The following is a 20,063-nucleotide window of genomic DNA, read 5'->3' as shown; positions in this document are numbered from 1 at the left end:
CCATCCCCTGCCTCTTCCCCACTGCTCCATCTCCTCCCCATCCCACCCCCTTCTCTCCCCATTGCCTCTTTCCCCTGCCCCTGCCTCCCCATCCTCTTCTCTCCCCATCCCCTGCCCCTTCCCCACTGCTCCATCTCCTCCCCCTCCCACCCCCTTCTCTCCCCATTGCCTCTTCCCCCTGCCCCTGCCTCCCCATCCTCTTCTCTCCCCATCCCCTGCCCCTTCCCCACTGCTCCATCTCCTCCCCATCCCACCCCCTTCTCTCCCCATTGCCTCTGTCCCCTGCCCCTGCCTCCCCATCCTCTGCCCCTTCCCCACTGCTCCATCTCCTCCCCATCCCACCCCCTTCTCTCCCCATTGCCTCTTTCCCCTGCCCCTGCCTCCCCATCCTCTTCTCTCCCCATCCCCTGCCCCTTCCCCACTGCTCCATCTCCTCCCCATCCCACTCCCTTCTCTCCCCATTGCCTCTTTCCCCCTGCCCCTGCCTCCCCATCCTCTTCTCTCCCCATCCCCTGCCCCTTCCCCACTGCTCCATCTCCTCCCCATCCCACCCCCTTCTCTCCCCATTGCCTCTTTCCCCCTGCCCCCCCTGCCTAGGGTGACCAGACAGCAAGTGTGAAAAATCGGGACGGGGGTGGGGGGTAACAGGAGCCTATATAAGAAAAAGACCCCAAAACCAGGCCTGTCCTATAAAATGGGGACATGATCTGGTCACCCCAGCCCTGCCCCACAACTCGCTGTTGTACAAAATGAAGGCTGGCTCCCAGCACACAGAAGGGAGCTCAACCAGCACTGGGACCCAGGAGCTCGTGGCCAGCTGCAGAGTCCAGGGAGCGGAGCAGCACCTCCTTTTTCCAGCCGGGCTGCACAGCAACTCTGCGCTCACAGACATGGGGGGAGGGGGGACCTGGCATGTGACCTTGCACCCGATGTGGCCCCCACCCCTTGCCCCATCACACACCCCTGTTTCTCCTTCACTTTCTGCAGGGAAGCAAATAACGCTGCGGGGGGGGGGGACCTGGGCTCTTCTCATTCCCCCTGGGGCCCAGGAGAGCCCCACAGACCCCCACTGCCCAGCACCACCCCGAGACCCACTCCCCCCACCCTGCCTGCCCCCAGCCACACTCACCAGCCTGCTGGGCGGGGGCGATTTGCCTTGCCTGGGCTGAGCCAGCGTCACCGCTGGGGTCGGTGGGGGATCAGCGCGGGAGCGGAGGGGCCTGCCTGGGCCGGGCTCCCTCAGAACCTCCTTGCCTGGGGCCCCCCCATCACTTCTATGCAGCTCAGTAAAAGGTCTCCCTCCCTCCCGCCTCCAGCAGGACGGGCCAGGCCTGTTCTCTCGCCCTTGACTCGTCCAGGCAGGAGAACAACATTTCATTGCACTCGTGTGATTTGTAACCCACCACCAGCCAAAACTGCTCCGTTTGGCACAGCCGCCCCACCCTGCTGCGGAGCTGGGCGGAGCAGGGGGGTCTGTGCAAACACGGTCTGTTCCTGACGTCTTCCCCCAGCTCCTCACTAGATGTGAGGGGGGAGCTCACTCAGACCCTGCTTCCGCTTAGTATTTAAAAACTCCTTATTGGCCCTACCTCTGCCGGCCTTGGATTTCTCCTCCCGTCCCTTCCCTGACAGCTCAGGTGAGGTGGCCGAGTGGTTACGGTGATGCTGCTCATCCATTGTGCTCTGCACGCGCGGGTTCAAATCCCATCCTCATCGGAGACCTTCAGTCTTCTCTCTTCCTGTACAAACAACCCTCTCCCCCCTTTGGTACAATCACAGACCAAACCATGTTGCTTCCTGCCAACAAAAACCATCCCAGGAACTCAGATCCCCTCTGCTTAAAATACAAGGTCTAAACACCAGATTTCTAAAAGAATTTGCTAGTCCTGGATTTCTTAGTTTTTATCTCCAAAGGCAACATCCTCCTCATCTCCCCCAAACACCCCGGGACCTCCACAAATCATTAAAATGCCCCCGTCCTCCTCATGTCTCCTGCCTTCCGCACCCCCCATCCCGTCTCCCCTCGGTCCCATCTCATCTCCCCCCTGTCCCGTCTCCCCCCTTCTCCTCCCATCTCCCCCAGTCCTGTGTCCCGCCCCCCATCTCCACCCCTCCGGGTCCCATCTCCTCCCTTCCCCTCCCCCATCTCCACACCCCGCCCCCCCGTCCCAGCTCATTCCCCCCCCCACGGTCCTTCCCCCCCGGCTGGGGTCTCTGAGCTCGGTCCCCGCAGGCTCCGGCCCAGGGGCTGCCCCTCCCCCCGGGCAGGGTGGGGCTAATGACGGGCCCCGCCCCCAGCGCAGGCCCAGCGGGAGGGGGAGGGGCAGGTCCCACGTGGGGCGGACACGCTCCAGCCAGGGGGGGAGGGGCCGGGCCCAGTTCGCCCCCTGCCCGGGGGGGCCCCGCGCTGCCCACGGCCGGAGCGGGGCGGGGCCAGGAGCGACAGGAGGGGCCCGGAGCGGGGGGAGGAAGGGGGGGCAGCGCCGCCTCACAGACCCCCGGCGCGCGCCGCGCTCCAACGGCCCTAACGGCCGGACCCGTCACGTGACTCCTCCCCCGGCCCCCCGCTGGGTGCGTCACGGTAAGAGCCCCCTTGTCAGACTGTTCCCGAGCTGACCTGCCTTAGCTCTGGGGACACCCACACGGATCTGAGTGGTGAGCAGCTCTGGAGAGAGGAGACCCCAGTGAGTGGCAGCTGGGGAAAGAGACTGAAGTGGGCAGGAGAAACATTGACGTGCCCGAGGTCTCCCAGGCTGTCCGTGACCGAGCTAGAAATAGAGCCCAGTTCTAGGGCTGTTTTGGGCACTGAAGGTCTCTGCCACCCTGGTGTTTCAGGCGCTGGTGCAAACCCTTAGGACAGACAGAATTTACACTAGTGCGCTGTGATTGGCACTGGTGCACCATGTCCCAGTTTGAAGGCTTGCGGGGGGACGGGGACACTGACTTCTCCTGACCCAGGACACCCACCCCCGGCTGTGTGCAGGGACTGCAGCTGAGCTGCCCTGCCCAGACAGCCTGTGCATCCATGGGCAAACCACCTCTCCCTGCAGCCTAATACAGTGGGGTCTGGGGGCCTTTCCAAGCTGCGGGTGACGGGGCTCTGGAGTTACCGGGGTCTGTTCCTGGCTCCGTCCCTGACCTGCTTGGTGACCTGGGGGAAGTCCCAGCCCCTCTGTGTTTTCCTCCTCCCCATTGTCTGCTTGGATTGTGATCTCTGTGGGGCAAGGACGGTTCCTCTCTGTCTGGGCCGTGCCCAGCAGAATGCAGGTGCTGATCTCAGTCAGGGTCTCTGCCAGAGCCGGGCCGGAAGCTGGGGCGAGGCGGGGGGTCCCGGTGCGGCCTCCGTAGCGATGGGGGGGGGGAGCCGGGAAACCCCCGGGGGGGGCGGTGAGTGTGTGTCCGTGTCTTGCGCCTGCCCCTCCCCCACTGCTGACTCCTCCCCCCCTTCAAACTGCCCCCCCGGCTCCCTGCGGCCCGTGTGCGGGGGGGGGAGAACCGTCACTGCCCGGGTGCGCCGGAGAGACCCGTAAAATCCCCTCCCCCCCGGGCCCCTCTCACACCGCCCCTCCCCCCCGTCACAGCCACTGACCCCCCGCCTCCCCCGCTGGGAGGGAGAACAGAGCTGTGGGAGGGGAGGAGAAGGGGGGAGTAGATAATTCTGGGGTGCCAGGACATGGGGAGGGCGTGTGCAGGGTTAGAGCTAAGAAGCAGCAGGGAGGGAGGAGGTTGTGAGAGCCGAGGAGGGAACACAAGAAGCTCCCAAGGTGCCGGGAGGTGGTGCCGGCTGAGAGTAATGGGAAGAAGGGGAGGGGAGTGTGGGGGAAGGGCACCCAGGAAGTGGGCTGGGTGGGTCAGTGGGAGGGAGGAGAGGTTTGGGGATCTAGAGCTGGGGGGGATCCCAGACCTTTAACCCCGAATCCCTGCCCAAGCCTTGTTGCTTTAGAGCCTCCACTCCAGTTTTATATCTGTTCAGTTTCACTTCATTATACATTTTTCCCCCAAATATTATTATTTTAACTCTTGAGCTCCCTCTCCCACTCATTTACCCCCCTCCCCAATAACTTCCCCATCTGTGGCAACTGATCCTGATTCCTTGCTGCATCCTCCCTCCCAGAGCAGGGCCCCTTCCCAGGCACACATGGGCACTTTGTTGATGATGTCACAGGCTGGTAGTGTAGCCTATACAATTTTTACACCTATAAGATGACGTATTGCGAAACCATTCTCACCAGTCGGGCTTATCTCGATATGCCGATACCGTCTGTTCCCCAGTGTTCCCTGCCCAGCTCTGATGCCGCGGAGCCTTGCCTGTGTCCCTGTTCCCTTTTCCCATTTCCCACCCCCCTTAACAAACATTCGACATTGATGTGGCCTCATCTGGAGCACTGTGTCCAGTTTTGGGCCCCGCACTACAAGAAGGATGTGGAAAAATTGGAAAGCGTCAAGTGGAGGACAACAAAAATGACTAGGGAACTGGAACACATGACTGATGAGGAGAGGCTGAGGGAACTGGGGTTATTTAGCCTGCAGAAGAGAAGAATGAGGGGGGATTTGATAGCTGCTTTCAACGACCTGAAAGGGGGGTCCAAAGAGGATGGATCTAGACTGTTCTCAGTGGTGGCAGATGACAGAACAAGGAGCAATGGTCTCAAGTTGCAGTGGGGGAGGTCTAGGTTGGATATTAGGAAACGCTATTTCACTAGGAGGGTGGTGAAGCACTGGAATGGGTTCCCTAGGGAGGTGGTGGAATCTCCACCCTTAGAGGTTTTTAAGGTCCGGCTTGACAAAGCCCTGGCTGGGATGATTTAGTTGGGAATTGGTCCTTCTTTGAGCAGGGGGTTGGACTAGATACCTCCTGAGGTCCCTTCCAACCCTGATATTCTATGATTCATAGAATCTATGATTCTATGATTCCAATTTATCTTCTCTCTCCTGTTTGACTCAGTTTATATAGTAATATTCTCAGCTATACCTTAGCCAATCATTGTGCTGAAATTTAACTAACCAATTCTAACATATTGTAACATAATTCTCTAACCAATTATATCCCACTATCCTAATTAACTTACACCTAGGAAAATTAATTATACAACAGACCGAAACAATTAGAGAACCAGACTGATTAACAAGGTAAAAGTGGTGGCCATAAAGATAAAACAATACAGAAATAAGTGTTTCACAACCACAACCATTGATAAGGGATTTATTGCCAGACAGTGTAGCCTGATTTGGAGTGTGTTAGTAATGTTGATTTAATTTATCCACTTAATGTATTTTTATTTAATTAATTTTAATTAATTGATTATATTAAAATAATTATGGATATTAATTAGTATGGGTTTAGGCTCTCCAATTTGTTTGATCAGAAGAATAGTGAAAAGTGCAAGGTCATGCATTTAGGGATTAATAACAAGAATTTTGGTTATAAATTGGGGACACATCAGTTGGAAGTAACAGAAGAGGAGAAGGACCTCGGAGTATTGGTTGATCACAGGATGACTATGAGCTGCCAATGTGATATGGCTGTTAAAAAGGCTATTGCAGTCTTGGGATGCATTAGGCGAGGTATTTCCAGTAAAGATAAGGAGGCGTTAGTACCGTTATATAAGGCACTGGTGAGACCTCATCTGGAATATTGTGTGCAGTTCTGGTCTCCCATGTTTAAGAAGGATGAATTCAAACTGGAACAGGTACAGAGAAGGGCTGCTAGGATGATCCGAGGAATGGAAAACCTGTCTTATGAAAGGAGACTCAAAGAGCTTGGCTTGTTTAGCCTAACCAAAAGAAGGCTGAGGGGGGATATGATTGCTCTTTATAAATATATCAGAGGGATAAATATCAGGGAGGGAGAGGAATTATTTAAGCTCAGCACCAATGTGGACACAAGAACAAATGGATATAAACTGGACACTAGGAAGTTTAGACTTGAAATTAGATGAAGGTTTCTAATCATCAGAGGAGTGAAATTCTGGAACAGCCTCCCAAGGGGAGTAGTGGGGGCAAAAGACATATCTGGCTTCAAGACTAAACTTGATAAGTTTATGGAGGGGATGGTATGGTTGGATAGCCTAATCTTGGCAATTAATTGATCCCAATTAATTGATCCCTGGTAAATATGCCCAATGGCCTGTGATGGGATGTTAAATGGGTTGGGATCTGAGTTACTACAGAGAATTCTTTCCTGGGTGCTGGCTGGTGAGTCTTGCCCACATGCTCAGGGTTTAGCTGATCGCCATATTTGGGGTCGGGAAGGAATTTTCCTCCAGGGCAGATTGGCAGAGGCCCTGGAGGTTTTTCACCTTCCTCTGCAGCATGGGGCTCGGGTCACTGGCTGGAGGATTCTCTGCACCTTGAGGTCTTTAAACCACGATTTGAGGACTTCAATAACTCAGACATAGGTTAGGGGTTTGATACAGGAGTGGGTGGGTGAGATTCTGTGGCCTGCGTTGTTTAGGGGGTCAGACTAGATGATCATAATGGTCCCTTCTGACCTTAAAGTCTATGAGTATGAGAAGATAAAAGTTCGTCCTGAATCAGGGCTTCACAGATGTTATAAAAGGACCTTCGGGGGTATGACAGGAAGCTCACACTGAGACAGATACAGTCATAAAGACCTTTTATTAAAATCAATGAAATAGTAAGCAGGCGGTAAAACAGTTAGAATTACAGAGTTGCAATTGTACTGATGATGTTCGTCCATCGTTTTCGAAGAAGACCTTAACATCTAACAGGTTGTGAGCTGTCCACGGTGCGTCCGCAAATGGCTGGTAAGGCCAATACGGGCACGGAATGTTCTGCCACATGTCGGGCAGACGTGTGTGGGCACCACTGTTACAGCATGTGCAGCTCTGGCTTTACGGAGTGCTCGCTTCTCTTGTGCTAGGGTTATCCTTCTGGCTTCAGATGTCTGGCAGCCTTGGTGGATCAGCGTACGCCATGTCGATCGGTCTTGTGCCAGGGTTTCCCAGGAGGTGATGTCGATATCCAGGGACTTAAGAGAGGCTTTCAGCGTATCTTTGTATCACTTCTTTTGTCCCCCGTGCGATCGCTTTCCTAGAGACAGCTCACCATAGAAGAGCTGTTTGGGGATGCGGTGGTCTGGCATCCTTACAACATGGCCTGCCCAGCGTGTCTGGGCTTTCATAAGCAGAGTGTAAACTGACGGCAGGCCTGCTCTGGAAAGGACTTCTGTATCTGGCACCTTATCCTGCCACCGAATCCACAGAAGTCTGCGGAGGCAAGTCATGTGGAAGTGGTTCAATTGCCTAGCGTGCCTCCTGTATACAGTCCAGGTCTCACTGGCATACATCAAGGTAGTTAGCACTACTGCTCGGTAGACTTTAAGCTTTGTAGCAAGGCTTATTCCATGGCGGTCCCACACGTTGGTCAGCAGTCCGCTGAATGCAGAACTTGCCTTGGCGATTCTGCAGTTGACCTCAATGTCAATTGTCACTGCGCGGGAGAGGGTGCTGCCAAGGTATGTAAATTGGTCCACTGCTTGCAGCTTTTGCCCCTTCACTGTGATGGTGGGCTCTTGGTGTTGGGCTTTCGGAGCTGGCTGGTGCATCACTTCGGTTTTCTTTATGTTGATAAGGAGGCCGAAGTTGTCGCATGCTGCTGCGAATTTGTCCATGCTGGCTTGCATTTCCTGCTCTGATCCAGCATTCAGGGCACAATCGTCAGCAAAAAGGAGGTCTCGTAGCACAGTCTCCTTTATCTTGGTGGCAGCCTGGAGTCTTCGCAGGTTGAACAGTTTCCCATCAGTCCTGTATCTCAGGCTGACTCCCAAGGAACTGTTCTGAAAGGCGTCTGACAGCATGGCTGAAAACATCATGCTGAACAGGGTCGGTGCCAACACACACCCTTGCTTGACGCCATTTGTGACGGGAAAGGCCTCTGAAGCTTCTCCGTCGTCCAGAACACGAGCCGTCATGCCGTCGTGGAACTGACGTACCATCAGGATGAATCTATCAGGGCACCCAAACTTCGACATGATACGCCACAGACCTTCACGACTGACAGTGTCAAAAGCCTTGGTGAGATCCACAAAGATGGTGTACAGTTCACGATTCTGCTCTTGACACTTCTCTTGGAGCTGTCGACTGCGAAGATCATGTCCACAGTGCCACGCTCTTTGCGGAAGCTGCACTGTGTCTCGGGTAATAGACCCTGTTCCAGGTGGTCAATCAGGTGATTCAGCAACACTCGTGCAAGGATCTTGCCTGCGCTGGAAAGCAATGATATTCCTCTATGATTATCGCAGACTTTTCGATTTCCTTTCCTCTTATAGAGGTGTACGATGGACGCGTCTTTCAATTCCTGAGGAATAGACCCTTGATTCCAGAAGGACTGAAACAGTTGAGTGAGTTTGTCAACAAGCACTGCACCACCATCCTTATAAACTTCTGCTGGGATCGCATCAGATCCTGAGGCCTTGCCACTGGACAGCTGGCTGATGGCCTGTAGGATTTCAGTCTCTGATGGTGGAACGTCCAGGCTGTGGTTGATATCCGCCTGGGGCATTCTATCAATTGCCTCGTTATTAATGGAAGATGGGCGGTTCAGTACGGATTGAAAATGCTCAGCCCAACGCTGTAGAATCAGAGTCTTCTCAGTAATGAGAGTTACACCATCTAAATCCAGTAAAGGAGAGCTCCCTGAGGGCCGAGGGCCGTACAAGGATCTGAGGGCTTCGTAGAACCGTTTGGCATCGTTTCTATCAGCAAACATCTGGATTTCACCTGCCTTGGCACTCAACCAGGAGTCCTGCATCTTGCGAAGCTTGCTCTGTACGGTCCTGCGAGTGTTGTTAAAGGCATTTTTCTTAGCTGATGACGACGGGTCGTTCTGATGAGCACGGTAAAGGCGGTGCTTTTCAGCAAGTAAGGCCTTGATCTCTTCATCGTTTTCATCAAACCAGTCCTGCTGTTTCCTGTGTGAGGGTCCAAGAACCTTTAGTGCAGAAGAGTGCACAATATTCCGGAAGCGTTCCCAGTCCTTCTCAGCATTTTCCTCTAATTGCAGCTCTAAGAGTTGGTTGTCAAGATCTTCTGCTAGTAAAGCTGCTGTATTGGGGTTCTTCAGTTTACTGACGTTAATCTTTTTCACCACAGCTCTTTTTCCCTGCGGACGTCTCTTTGGCTTGATGTAAAGGCTTAATTTAGAGATGATGAGTCTATGATCAGTCCAACAGTCAGCACTCGGCATGGCCTTACTCACCCTTACATCCTGTCTGTCTTTCCTCCGCACGATGACATAATCAATGAGATGCCAGTGCTTGGAGCGTGGATGCATCCAGGACGTCTTTTTGCGAGTGGGCAGGCGGAAGATGGTATTGGTAATGATCAGATCATGAGCCACACATGTCTTCAGGAGTAGTAGGCCATTGCTGTTACATTTGCTGATTCCATTTTTTCCAATGACGCCATCCCAGGCAGAGTGATCAGATCCTACTCTCGCGTTAAAATCGCCAAGTAGAATCAGCCTGTCGGTACGCTTCACGGATGAGAGTAGGGCATCAAGATCTTCATAAAACTTGTCCTTTACTTCATCCGGATTCGTCATTGTGGGTGCGTAAGCGCTGATTAGTATTGCTTGCTTTCCTCTCGGTAGTGGAAGATGCAGTGTCATGAGTCGGTCGTTCACATCCTTGGGAAGACTGGCAAATTTGCGGACAAGTTGATTCTTAACCGCAAAGCCAACTCCAAATTCACGACGTTCGTCACTGCTACGTCCACACCAGAAGAATGTGTAACCACCCCCTATTTCTGTGAGCTGACCTTCGTTGGCTAGACGAGTTTCACACAGGGCCGCAATATCGATGTTAAATCTTGCGAGCTCTCTAGCGACCAGGGCTGTTCTTCTTTCTGGTCGATCTGCTGAGGGGTTATCTTGAAGCGTGCGTACGTTCCATGTACCAATAATGAGTGGTGTCACCTTGCGGTTTGTTATTTGAAGTTTTGTTGTTCGACCGCATAAGATGGGATCCCCTCCAGCCGCGGTAAGCTGGTCAGGGTTCTGTGACGCAAACAATGTTTAGGGCACCTTTTCTAGCCCCTTCCTCTTGCTACGGAGGTGAGCAGTGCGGTCCTAAAGAGGGCTGCTCAGTCACTCAGGTAGATGCCGAATCCAGCTGTTGCTTCGGTCAGCAAGGAGATGACCATTAGACCTGAGCCGCCTGTGTGCAGGTCCGCGGCTACAGCTCCCAGTGTATCCGCACCTGCTGCTTCGTCGCTCGCCCATCGCCACAGGACTTTAAGGTTTACGGAAGTTAGGAGATGTCAAGACTTGCGCGTGGATTGGATTAAAGTGAGGGAGAGGTGCGCATAGTCAGCCTCACTCTCGCTTCCCAGATTCCATCTTGCTCCAATGGCAGGACAAGAGTCGAGACGGTTGGAGATGGGCTGGGCGCAGTGGTTGACCAGGGCATCTTTCGCGTCTTGCCGTGCTCTTAGCGTACCACACCGCTTGCAGAAACCGCCTTCATGACCGTTGGTCCTATTCTAGAAGGTCTCATCCGCTCAATCCGCCGGAGTCTGTCTTCACATGCTCGGGATAGACAAGGCCCCATCTCACCGGAGGTCTAAGCCCAACGTCTACCCTCAACCTGGTTTGGCCAGCCTGTCGAAGCTGTTGCCCGGGGTATGGCCGCTGCGCATGCTACAGCTACTAGGAGCCACAGGTGAGAGCTGAGTGACAGGTGGGCGAGCTGCCCTGAAAGGACACGACAGGCCCTACACCAGAGGTGCTACCCCTCCCTGAGCACCCCATACACCCCAGCAATTGTACTAGTGTTATTCAAGGGATACATATGATAATACAATGTTATGTGCTGCAAACTTTGGTTAATACTCACGCTCTGTTTTAATAACCTGGTGTTGGAAGATACAGGGCCCCGTCTCTGGTGGTTCCGGCTTCACACCTCTAGCACAGGAAGCTAATGCAGAGCTGTTAAAGCTGGTTACTCTCTAATTTAACTCAATAAACCTTAAACTGAAATAAAGTGTAGGGAAACCAAGCGTAGCCGAGTCCCCTTAAAACGTAAAGTTTGAAAAGAAACAAAGTCCGGTCGATTAATAGTTAATAGGTGTCATAGATGGGTGGCATCGATACGTTGATGAAGATGGGGACAATGAGGAGTAGATAGGTGGCTAGCTTGCCTCTAAAATGGAGAGAATTTTATAGGGCATTGGTTGTAAATCCTTCCCCCACAGAAATGTGAGGGTACCCTTACCCCATAGGCTAGTATGTCTGTGAGTATGGATGACAGGTATGTGCGCTCTTGTGGTGTCCTTGTTACGTCTGTGGGTACAACTTTGAAAAATCCCCTTTGCCATCCTGCATTGTCTACTGAGTTAGGCAAAAATCTCTAGACATCTGGTGAGTGTTTTAGCTATTTGGGTCATCTTTACTTTTCTGGGTAAAGGGTCCCAATATAGATCTGCTAACTTTGCCTTAGCTTAACATACAGGATTTTAGCCTGTAGGTCTCTTGATTACAGCTAAACTTATTTTTAATATAAATCTGTAAACCTATTACATCAAATACTCAAATTTATAAGAAAAGATATAGCTATGCAAGCAAGCAGATTAAACCTTAGGGCTACAACAGGATGCTATCCAACAAAGTTTTCTTTAACCATCTTAAGATCTGTTTCTTTATCTGGTGGTGATGGGCACTATCAGGACAGGATTGTCTTCCTAACAGCCCAATAGCACCTTATTTCAGTGTGACTGGTTTGGGGTGTGAGGACGTGACCCTTCGCTTCCCAGCTTATGGCTGCCCCTGCTGCTTAGCCAAAGAACAAGGCCTCAGACTATCCTAGTGCCCATACACAGGCAGACTGTGATTTTGATTCTTTGTTTTTATACCCCTGTAACTAGCTAAGTGAAAAAATACACCTAAGTTCTTAAAGTATCGGCTTTACAGGCAGGCCTGACTATCTCTGCTCTAACTGTGGGTTCTACCCCTTCCCCCATTCTGTGTCTGTCTTGTCTATTTAGATTGTAAATTCTTCAGGGCCTGGGCCATCTACTATTCTCTGTTTGTCCTTGTCCTAGCACAATGGGGACCCACTGTTAGTTGGCCCTGAGGCACCAAGGTAATGAATATGATTTATAATCATAACAACTCTCCTGCCACTTGGAGCCAAGGAAGCCGGCCTTGGGATGTTACTGCTTAAAAATGAGCTGGGATTACAACCATGGACTATTCTTTGTGACGAGTATCCCACAAATTCCACTCACCTCCCTTCTTTTCTTTGCCTGGAGTAGGGTTTCCAGTTTCCAAACCTGATGTGATCTCGCAGCTGGAACGAGGGGAAGAGCCGTGGGTCCCGGACCTCCAGGCCTCTGAGAAAGAAGTGCTCCCGAGAGCTGCCTGCACAGGTGAGGACTTGGTTAAACCAACTCAACAACTGTGTGGGAATGCGGGAAACATTTGGGATGCCCTACAAAGACCCCGTGAGCTCTCCAAGCTCAGGATTGTTCCCTGCAGATGTGGAATCATTATGGCAGATGTCACTCATGGCTTCCCTCCTATTCTGACTGACAACTGGCAGCAGGTCCCTCCCCGGTCTCGCTTTCCCCTGAGTGTTCTGGTGAGATGTGGACCAAAACTGATCCCTTCCTCTCTCCTCTGGGGAAGGGTTTGGGGAAAATCAGCTCCTGAGAGGTTTGATCTCTCCCACACACACATTTTGGTTTGTTCATCCCTTTTTCCATTCCTCTCTCTGAGATTTCCTTTCTTTCCGGCACAGGGAGTGACCTATGCCTGGATTCTCTCTGTCTCCCATCAGGTGATGGGATGGTGAGGGAGAATGAGGAGGAGAAACCCCAGCAGGAAGATGCTGAGCAAGTAGAACCACATGGAACGTTATCAGGAAGATCCAAAGGGAATGTTTCCAGGAGTTGTGCACTCCCAGAAAAAGCCAAAGCCTGTGAGACTCAGCAGAGGCCAGAGGAAAACTTCAGTAGCCACTCAGGCCTTATAACTCGTGACAGAAGCCGCTTGGAAGGGAGACGCTACACATGCCATGAGTGTGGGAAAAGCTTCAGTGGGACCTCTGCCCTTATCAGACATCACAGAACCCACACTGGAGAGAAGCCCTACACTTGCTCGGAGTGCGGGAAAAGCTTCGGTCAGCACTCAACCCTTATCACGCATCAGAGAATCCACACGGGAGAGATGCCCTACATGTGCTCCGAGTGCGGGAAAAGCTTCAGTGATCATTCAGCCCTTACCACACATGAGAGAGTCCACACAGGAGAGACGCCCTACACGTGCCCTGAGTGCGGGAAAAGCTTCATTGATAGTTCAAGCCTCATCTCACATCAGCGAATCCACACAGGGGAGACGCCCTACATGTGCTCTCAGTGCGGGAAATGCTTTAATCACAGCTCTACCCTAAGCAAACATGGAAGAATCCACACGGGTGAGAAACCTTATGGATGCTTTGAGTGCGGGAAAAGCTTTAGTCAGCGTTCAGACCTTATCACGCATCAGAGAACCCACACAGGGGAGAAGCCCTACACGTGTTCTGAGTGCGGGAAACGCTTCAGTCAGCGCTCAACCCTTATCTCACATAAGAGAATCCACACAGGAGAGAAGCCCTACACGTGCACTGAGTGCGGGAAAAGCTTCAATCAGCGTTCAGACCTTATCTCACATCAGAGAACCCACACAGGGGAGACGCCCTACACATGTTCTGCGTGCGGGAAACGCTTTAATCACAGCTCTACCCTGAGCGCACATAGGAGAATCCACACGGGTGAGAAACCTTATGGATGCTCTGAGTGCGGGAAAAGCTTTAGTCAGTGTTGCAACCTTGTCAGACATCAGAGAGCCCACACAGGAGAGAAGCCCTACACATGCTCTTAGAGCGGGTAAAGCTTCAATTGGAGTTCAAACCTTATCACGCATCAGAGAATCCACACAGGGGAGACGCCCTTCACATGCTCTGAGTGCGGGAAAAGTGTCAAACGGAGCTCTGACCTGATTATACATCAGAGAATCCACACGGGTGAAAAACCTTATGGATGCGCTGAGTGCGGGAAAAGCCTCAAAAATAGCTCACACCTTATTAGACATCGGAAAATCCACACGAGAGACCTGTAATACATGCCTTGATTAGGGCTGGCCAAAGATTTTTATTTTTTTTTTAATAATCACATTTGCTAATTCCCACATGGTGCACAGATCACTATCTTCACTGTGGTCTCTCAGCTCCACCAGATGAGTTGCCTGCTTCTGCCTTTTGCAGCTCACCCTTCTTTGGGGTCAGTCCTGTGATCTTTTCTATCAACCCCTTTCCTTCTGAGTCGTAGGAGTGTGTGTCCCTCCTGCCAGGAATGCTCATCAGCTCCAGGTGGGGAGAGAGGTTTGATCCCAACAAGCTACACTGAGGCAAAAACTGCCTGTGCCTGACATCCTCTAGGGCTGCGCATGGCGTTGGCTGCTCAAGTTAGTGATCTTGGTGTAAAAAGACAGTTATAGTTGTAGAGCAGAGGCAGCCCAGGTGCAGGGGTTGGCATTAGCTTTCCCCGTGACCTGACCCAAACTCCATCACTTTTCCTAGTCTAAACTGTGATTAATGTCCTTAAGTCTTGTCAAGTAGTGTCAGGCTAAGCACCATTAGGCCTCAACCTTCCAGAAGTTGTAAGAAGCGAGTACAGTTGAATCCTGCAAGCATGAGCATAATCTAGCTAGGAAGCTTTATCGACTAAAAAGGAAACTCTGTAAAGATAGATACAGGCTTGTGGTTACTATGCTCTGCAACCAAATACCTCTTTAAGCTGACTCGAGCATTTTTGAGTCCAGCAAATTGACCACAATTAGTCGCATAGAGTAGAGATGAGCTGAGCACAGGTGCACAGTTCAGAAGTTCAAAACAACTGCAAATACCTCACTGAAACATTTGGCCACCTTTATTGGTTGACCTGTTTTAAAACACGGCCAGCAAATACTGTATAAAAAGAGTTTAAAGATGCAAGTGTGTGTGTGTTTTGACCTAAAAGAGGTCACTCTTTGTCAGGCTCCACATACACCCCCGAACCAAAGGGACCTGCGTTTCACCGACTATCTGTGCCTGGCCAGTGCAGGAAACAGTCAACTGAAGGTAATGTATCTTTGGAAGAATGCAGGGTAAGGTTTCAGAGTGGCAAGGTCTGGTTGTGCTCGAGCTAGTTAATCGTAAGTCTGTATTAATATTATAGTTTAATTATATTGGCAAATTGTTTACGTTGTTTAACTATTGACTAATACTATTTTTAATCAATATATAACAACTGTATATGTTTTGTGCCTTGCTGAAAGCAGGTACGGCACAGGTGAAGCTGGTAGTTTATAAATCATCATAGCTTTAAAGTCGCTGTGCCTGTCTTCAGTATAAGTTACCATCAAGTTTATCATAAAAGTCCATCAAAGTTTATAAGTTGTTAGCTAAGGTTATAGGTAGGTTGAGGTCAGTACCATATAGTGAATCAATGTATTAGTATTGCATAGAGAATTGTATTTGTTGGGGGTGGTTACAGTGCGTGTGAAGTTGCTGGGCAATCGGTAACAGTAGCATTGCATGTGCTTGTAACTATTTTCAGTATTTACCTTTGATATGTGCACTTATCGGAACAGGCAGTTAATGCACAATATTACTTGGACTTGTGCTTGTCTCCAGTCTAACTTGACATTTGTATTAATCCTCACTCAGTGCTGGTCTTTACTTCTGTTTTTCTTATTCTGTCTGTGTTGTCATTAGAAACCTTTCTGGAGGAATAATTAGTTGTTTGGTTTCTCTTTTGCGGACACTACTCAACCTCATTCCATCTGTGTTGGGTGGTGGGAAGTAGCGATCACCCAGAGCCCCCCTAGGGCTCTGACGTCTGCCTCCTCCTTTCATTGACGTCTGCCTCTCCACGTAAACAAACCCTGAGCATCACGGTTATACTGTTCCCCCATTTCAAAGCCATTGTTAGTCATCAGGTTCCCCTTCGGGAACAAATTGTTTCATTCCCAGTTGCTCTGACATTGCTTCAGGTTGTGCTGCAGAGCAGAAATTTTTACTACCATTTTCCTCACTTAAAATGTATTGAACTATAAGGGACCTGCTTAATCTGGGGCTAATATTTCTACCTTCTGTCACTCTCCGCTAGCCCTCTGGCCTGACCCTTCACACGATACAGGCAGAAGAGAGAGAGCCTGGCAAAACAGCTCTCCCTTTTATCATGGCCTTTCTTCCCTCTTGGCTCCCCGCCCCCCTTCAGAGTCAGGTGAGCATTACCTCATCGCCGTCCCAAACTGCCCCAAGGAAAGGGGTGACTCCCCCCAGGGTCTAATGCAGGGATCTCAAACTCAGATCACCACCAGGGCCACATCAGGACTCGTACATTGGCCCGAGGGCTGCATCACTGACACCTTTACATATAAAGATACAAAATCCCCTCCGCCACGGCCCTGCCTCCACTCCATCCCTTCCAGGAGGCCCTGCCCCACCCCTTTCCTGCCCCCATTCCAACCCCTTCCCCAAATCCCCGCCCCTGCCCCACCGCCTCCCGAGTACACGGCTCCCCACTCCTCCCCCTCCCTCCTGGAAAGCGCTAGGCGCCACCAAACAGCTATTTACCTCCAGGTGCTTCCCACCACCAGGCAGAGGAGCGGGGAAGGGGCGCGGCGGTGAGGGGAGCTTGGCGGCAGCAGGAAATGACTCTGGGGGGCAGGGAGCTTGTTGGGCTGCCAGAAATAACTCAGCGGGCCGCATGTTTGAGACCCCTGGTCTAGCAGACTCTTCTGTTGGTGCCTAAGCGAGTGTCCGTTGTTCCCTGTGAGGCTGGGTGGGGTTTGTCCCATCCATGCCCTGATGAGGTGTGAACTGCCTCTCTGTTCTTGGAGAGTTTTTGCCTGGGCTTGCTTTAAGCCACGAGGATACATTTTCAGCCTCATAACTCTATATATGAAATTGTAACCTACAACCTTCCTATAACATTACAGTAACGATTACTGTAACAACCCCACGCAGTGCATCACGAGCCTTCCGATCACCCCCAACATGACAAACTGTGCATTGGATACCACAGTCATTTTATACAGATGGGGTGTAGGGTGTCCCCCCGAGGTACAGAGCGTCACACATCCCCAAAACCATTCCTCTAACCCCCATCCCAACCCTCCTGTGAAAACAGGAGAGCCAGAGAGGTGCTGTCTCTAATTCACCTGAGGAATAAATGCCCTGTTCTCCGAGAAAGCAGACAACATGGCCCATGTTAATTGTGCTGTCCTCCACACAGAAATCTCACAGGCGCCGGACACTTATCATCTTGGTTTTGTGGGCAGAACCAGACATGGAGCACATCAAGGCTTTCAGGATTCATGGCAGGGGATACTTACGATGGGAGGCTCCAGGTGCAGAAATTTCTGTGGTTAAGCAGAATGTAATTCAAGAAGGTAACACTGCCAGCACTTTTATTAGTAGGAGGTTACGGGATTCTTGTGCCTTTTGACCCAAATGCACATCGTAACTGATGGTTTTAAAGTCTATTGCCATTGCCATGCTCATTGGAAATGATTTTTCAGTGCAGCTCAGACTGTTAGGGTGTATACGCGCAGCAAGAAGAAATACGATGCTGGGACCCCATATGGAAACAGTAAAGCCCCATGAACTGCTGAACGAATGGGAGTCTCTCTCTTTAACTGCTCGGCAGGAGGGGGAAGCAGCATTCTTCCAAGTGTGGGGGAGGTGGAGACCAGTTCCTGCACTGCAGCTGAAGGCACCATCACCTCAGGAAGAGAGGGGGATAAAGTGCCTGTCAGTTAGAAAACCATCCAGACTGTTAGCTGTGATCCCCTTGCAGCAGAACGGGGGTCACAGACTGCTGAAGAGAGCACAGAGGGGGGCGCCCAGAGAAGGAAATGGGGGAAGGAATAGTGGAAGTACATGAATGTCTCCTTACTGGTCACGTGGGAAAGGATGCCTGGGCAGAGTGGCTGATTCAGCATCTCTGCACCCAGGCACTCGGCCTGTGACTCGGGTTCAGAGAGGACGGACTGTGAAACTGACCTCCCAAAGGGGAGCAGGCACACAGCTGACTTCTCGGGGATAGAGAAAGGGGTGATGGAGGGTACCCCAATCCAGCTCCCCGTTTTTCAGGACACCGGTCCTGATATGCTCGTGGAAATTAACTGTCTCTTTCAGACAGGATGCAAATTCTACTGAAGAAATACTTGTCTGTAAGAACGCAAATGACCCAATTGGCAGACGGGAGGAGGGCTTCCCCCGTGGTTGGTAAGACACAGAAAGCAGCTGAGGGAGATGCAAATTTAATGTTTTATCCTTACCAGTGAGTTTGTCTGAAGTGCTGGAGAAATCTGCTCAGGTTACAAAGGTTGGGGCACGTCCACTTCCCTTTGACAAAGTGGCGCACTAGGTAATGTACTTACAGCGGCCAGGCTTCTGACCAGTGCAAAATGGGACAGTTCTGGGGGGAACTGGCTGGAACCTATTGATGGTTCCTGGGTGGCAGGGACGCAGCTGGGTGTGTCCCCGTCTGGCTGGCTGTGTAAGTGCACTGCCTGTCCAAGCCTTGGAGCTTGACATCAGCATCGCAGTGTGAGAGGCAGCCCGGCTTGGTGGGTTTGGAGGGCTCAGGTTTCACCACGGGGACCCCCTTAGTGCGCCCCCCACCCAGTGCAATCCACACTAAGGCACTCCTTCCCCCTCTGACCCAGCTCGAGACCTCACTGGGGCTTTCATAAGCAGAAATTTAACAGCTTGTCACCAAATAGTTTACAGACTTCACAGAACGGGAAGTACATATTCAAGCATTTCAGAGGGCAGAGTTTAAGGGATAATTCAGATATGGAGAAGTTTTCTAGCTGGTGCTTTCCCTGTGTGGATTCCACAGGCAATCAACACTGGTGCACTCGCTGACACAAGCCTGCATCTTGGTCCTTATGGTTGACAATTCCAGCTTACTCCACTTTATGGTGCATCTCCTGAGATCTCTGGGCAAATCAGGGTGAAGTATGCCTGGGATACTGACAACATGACCCAATGCAGTTGGAATGAGGCAAACTTTGGGTTAACATCATTTTGGAAAATTCTTCTCTAACAGTTTTCTTAAAGTATCCATGAAAACCACATTCAGTGTAGATGTACGAACCCCAAAGAGAAATGTGAAAAAACACTAAGGCCAGTTTTGAGGACGTCTCCACAGCCTGGCCTAATGGTTCAATAGCTACGCTTTAATATCTGGCCTGACTACTGATAAAAATAACTGGTCGCAGATGTTTTTAACAAAAAGAACAAAACAAAAAAAAACTCACTAGTAATGGCCAATGCGTCCATCATCTTTCTTATAAATATATGTGGACATCTCATCATAGGAGTCATGTCTCTCCTTTGCTAACAGGAACTAGGTAAGCCGTACACTCTAACTGGGTAAAAGGTTACACAACTCTCTCCTTGAGTTGTCCTCTGAACAGAAATTGACTTTAGCTTGTCAAAATAAATTCCGTTTGAAATGGAAGTAATTAAAGTCTATACTGATCTGTATTCTCATCCACATGATTTCTCTCCCATATACCATCACTGCAATCTTTGGAGAATGGTTTTATTTCACAATTCCTTACTAATAAGGGGTAAAAGACATCAAATAAGCTTTTAAGGATTAGCTACTGTTTCCTCTATTACTAATTAAAAGATAAATATAATCAGAAAGATATTGGAAAGATTAAAGTTATCACATAATTAGTCTCTTGTTTGTTAACAAATAATGAACTTCATGTTTAATTTCATTGTCAGTGGTAACAATAACATAATCAAAGATTACACAATCTTATAATAATGTTACTTTCCTTCAATTCCATTTAAAACCCATTTCCACCAAGTGAACCCTTCTGTAAGCTTGTGGTTTACACCCATATAGGTGCCTTCCATTTCTGGAAGTTAATCTCTGGTTTTTCTGCCATAAGTGTTGGTCAAAGGGGTCTCACTCTATGTGGGAAGGTTTGCAACATGAGAAAAACCAATTCTATTCTATTTTCACACTTTTAATCTTTCCAAGGAGATGAAGATG

At 50.6% G+C, this 20,063-nt stretch overlaps 1 protein-coding gene across 1 annotated transcript in view; it reads left to right on the top strand.

Annotated features, from left to right (window-relative positions):
• Positions 1-20,063, top strand: part of LOC123356631 — an 871,996-nt gene that overhangs the window by 700,269 nt on the left and 151,664 nt on the right. The window contains 1 exon segment of the mRNA XM_044999988.1: positions 13,020-14,036. Coding sequence (XP_044855923.1) covers positions 13,020-14,036 — 1,017 coding nt within the window.

The sequence above is a fragment of the Mauremys mutica genome, chromosome 26 (genome assembly GCF_020497125.1).
Source record: "Mauremys mutica isolate MM-2020 ecotype Southern chromosome 26, ASM2049712v1, whole genome shotgun sequence".
Classification (NCBI taxonomy): Eukaryota; Metazoa; Chordata; order Testudines; family Geoemydidae; genus Mauremys; species Mauremys mutica.
Note: the sequence above shows the minus strand (reverse complement) of the source record. Positions and strands in the feature narration are given on the sequence as shown.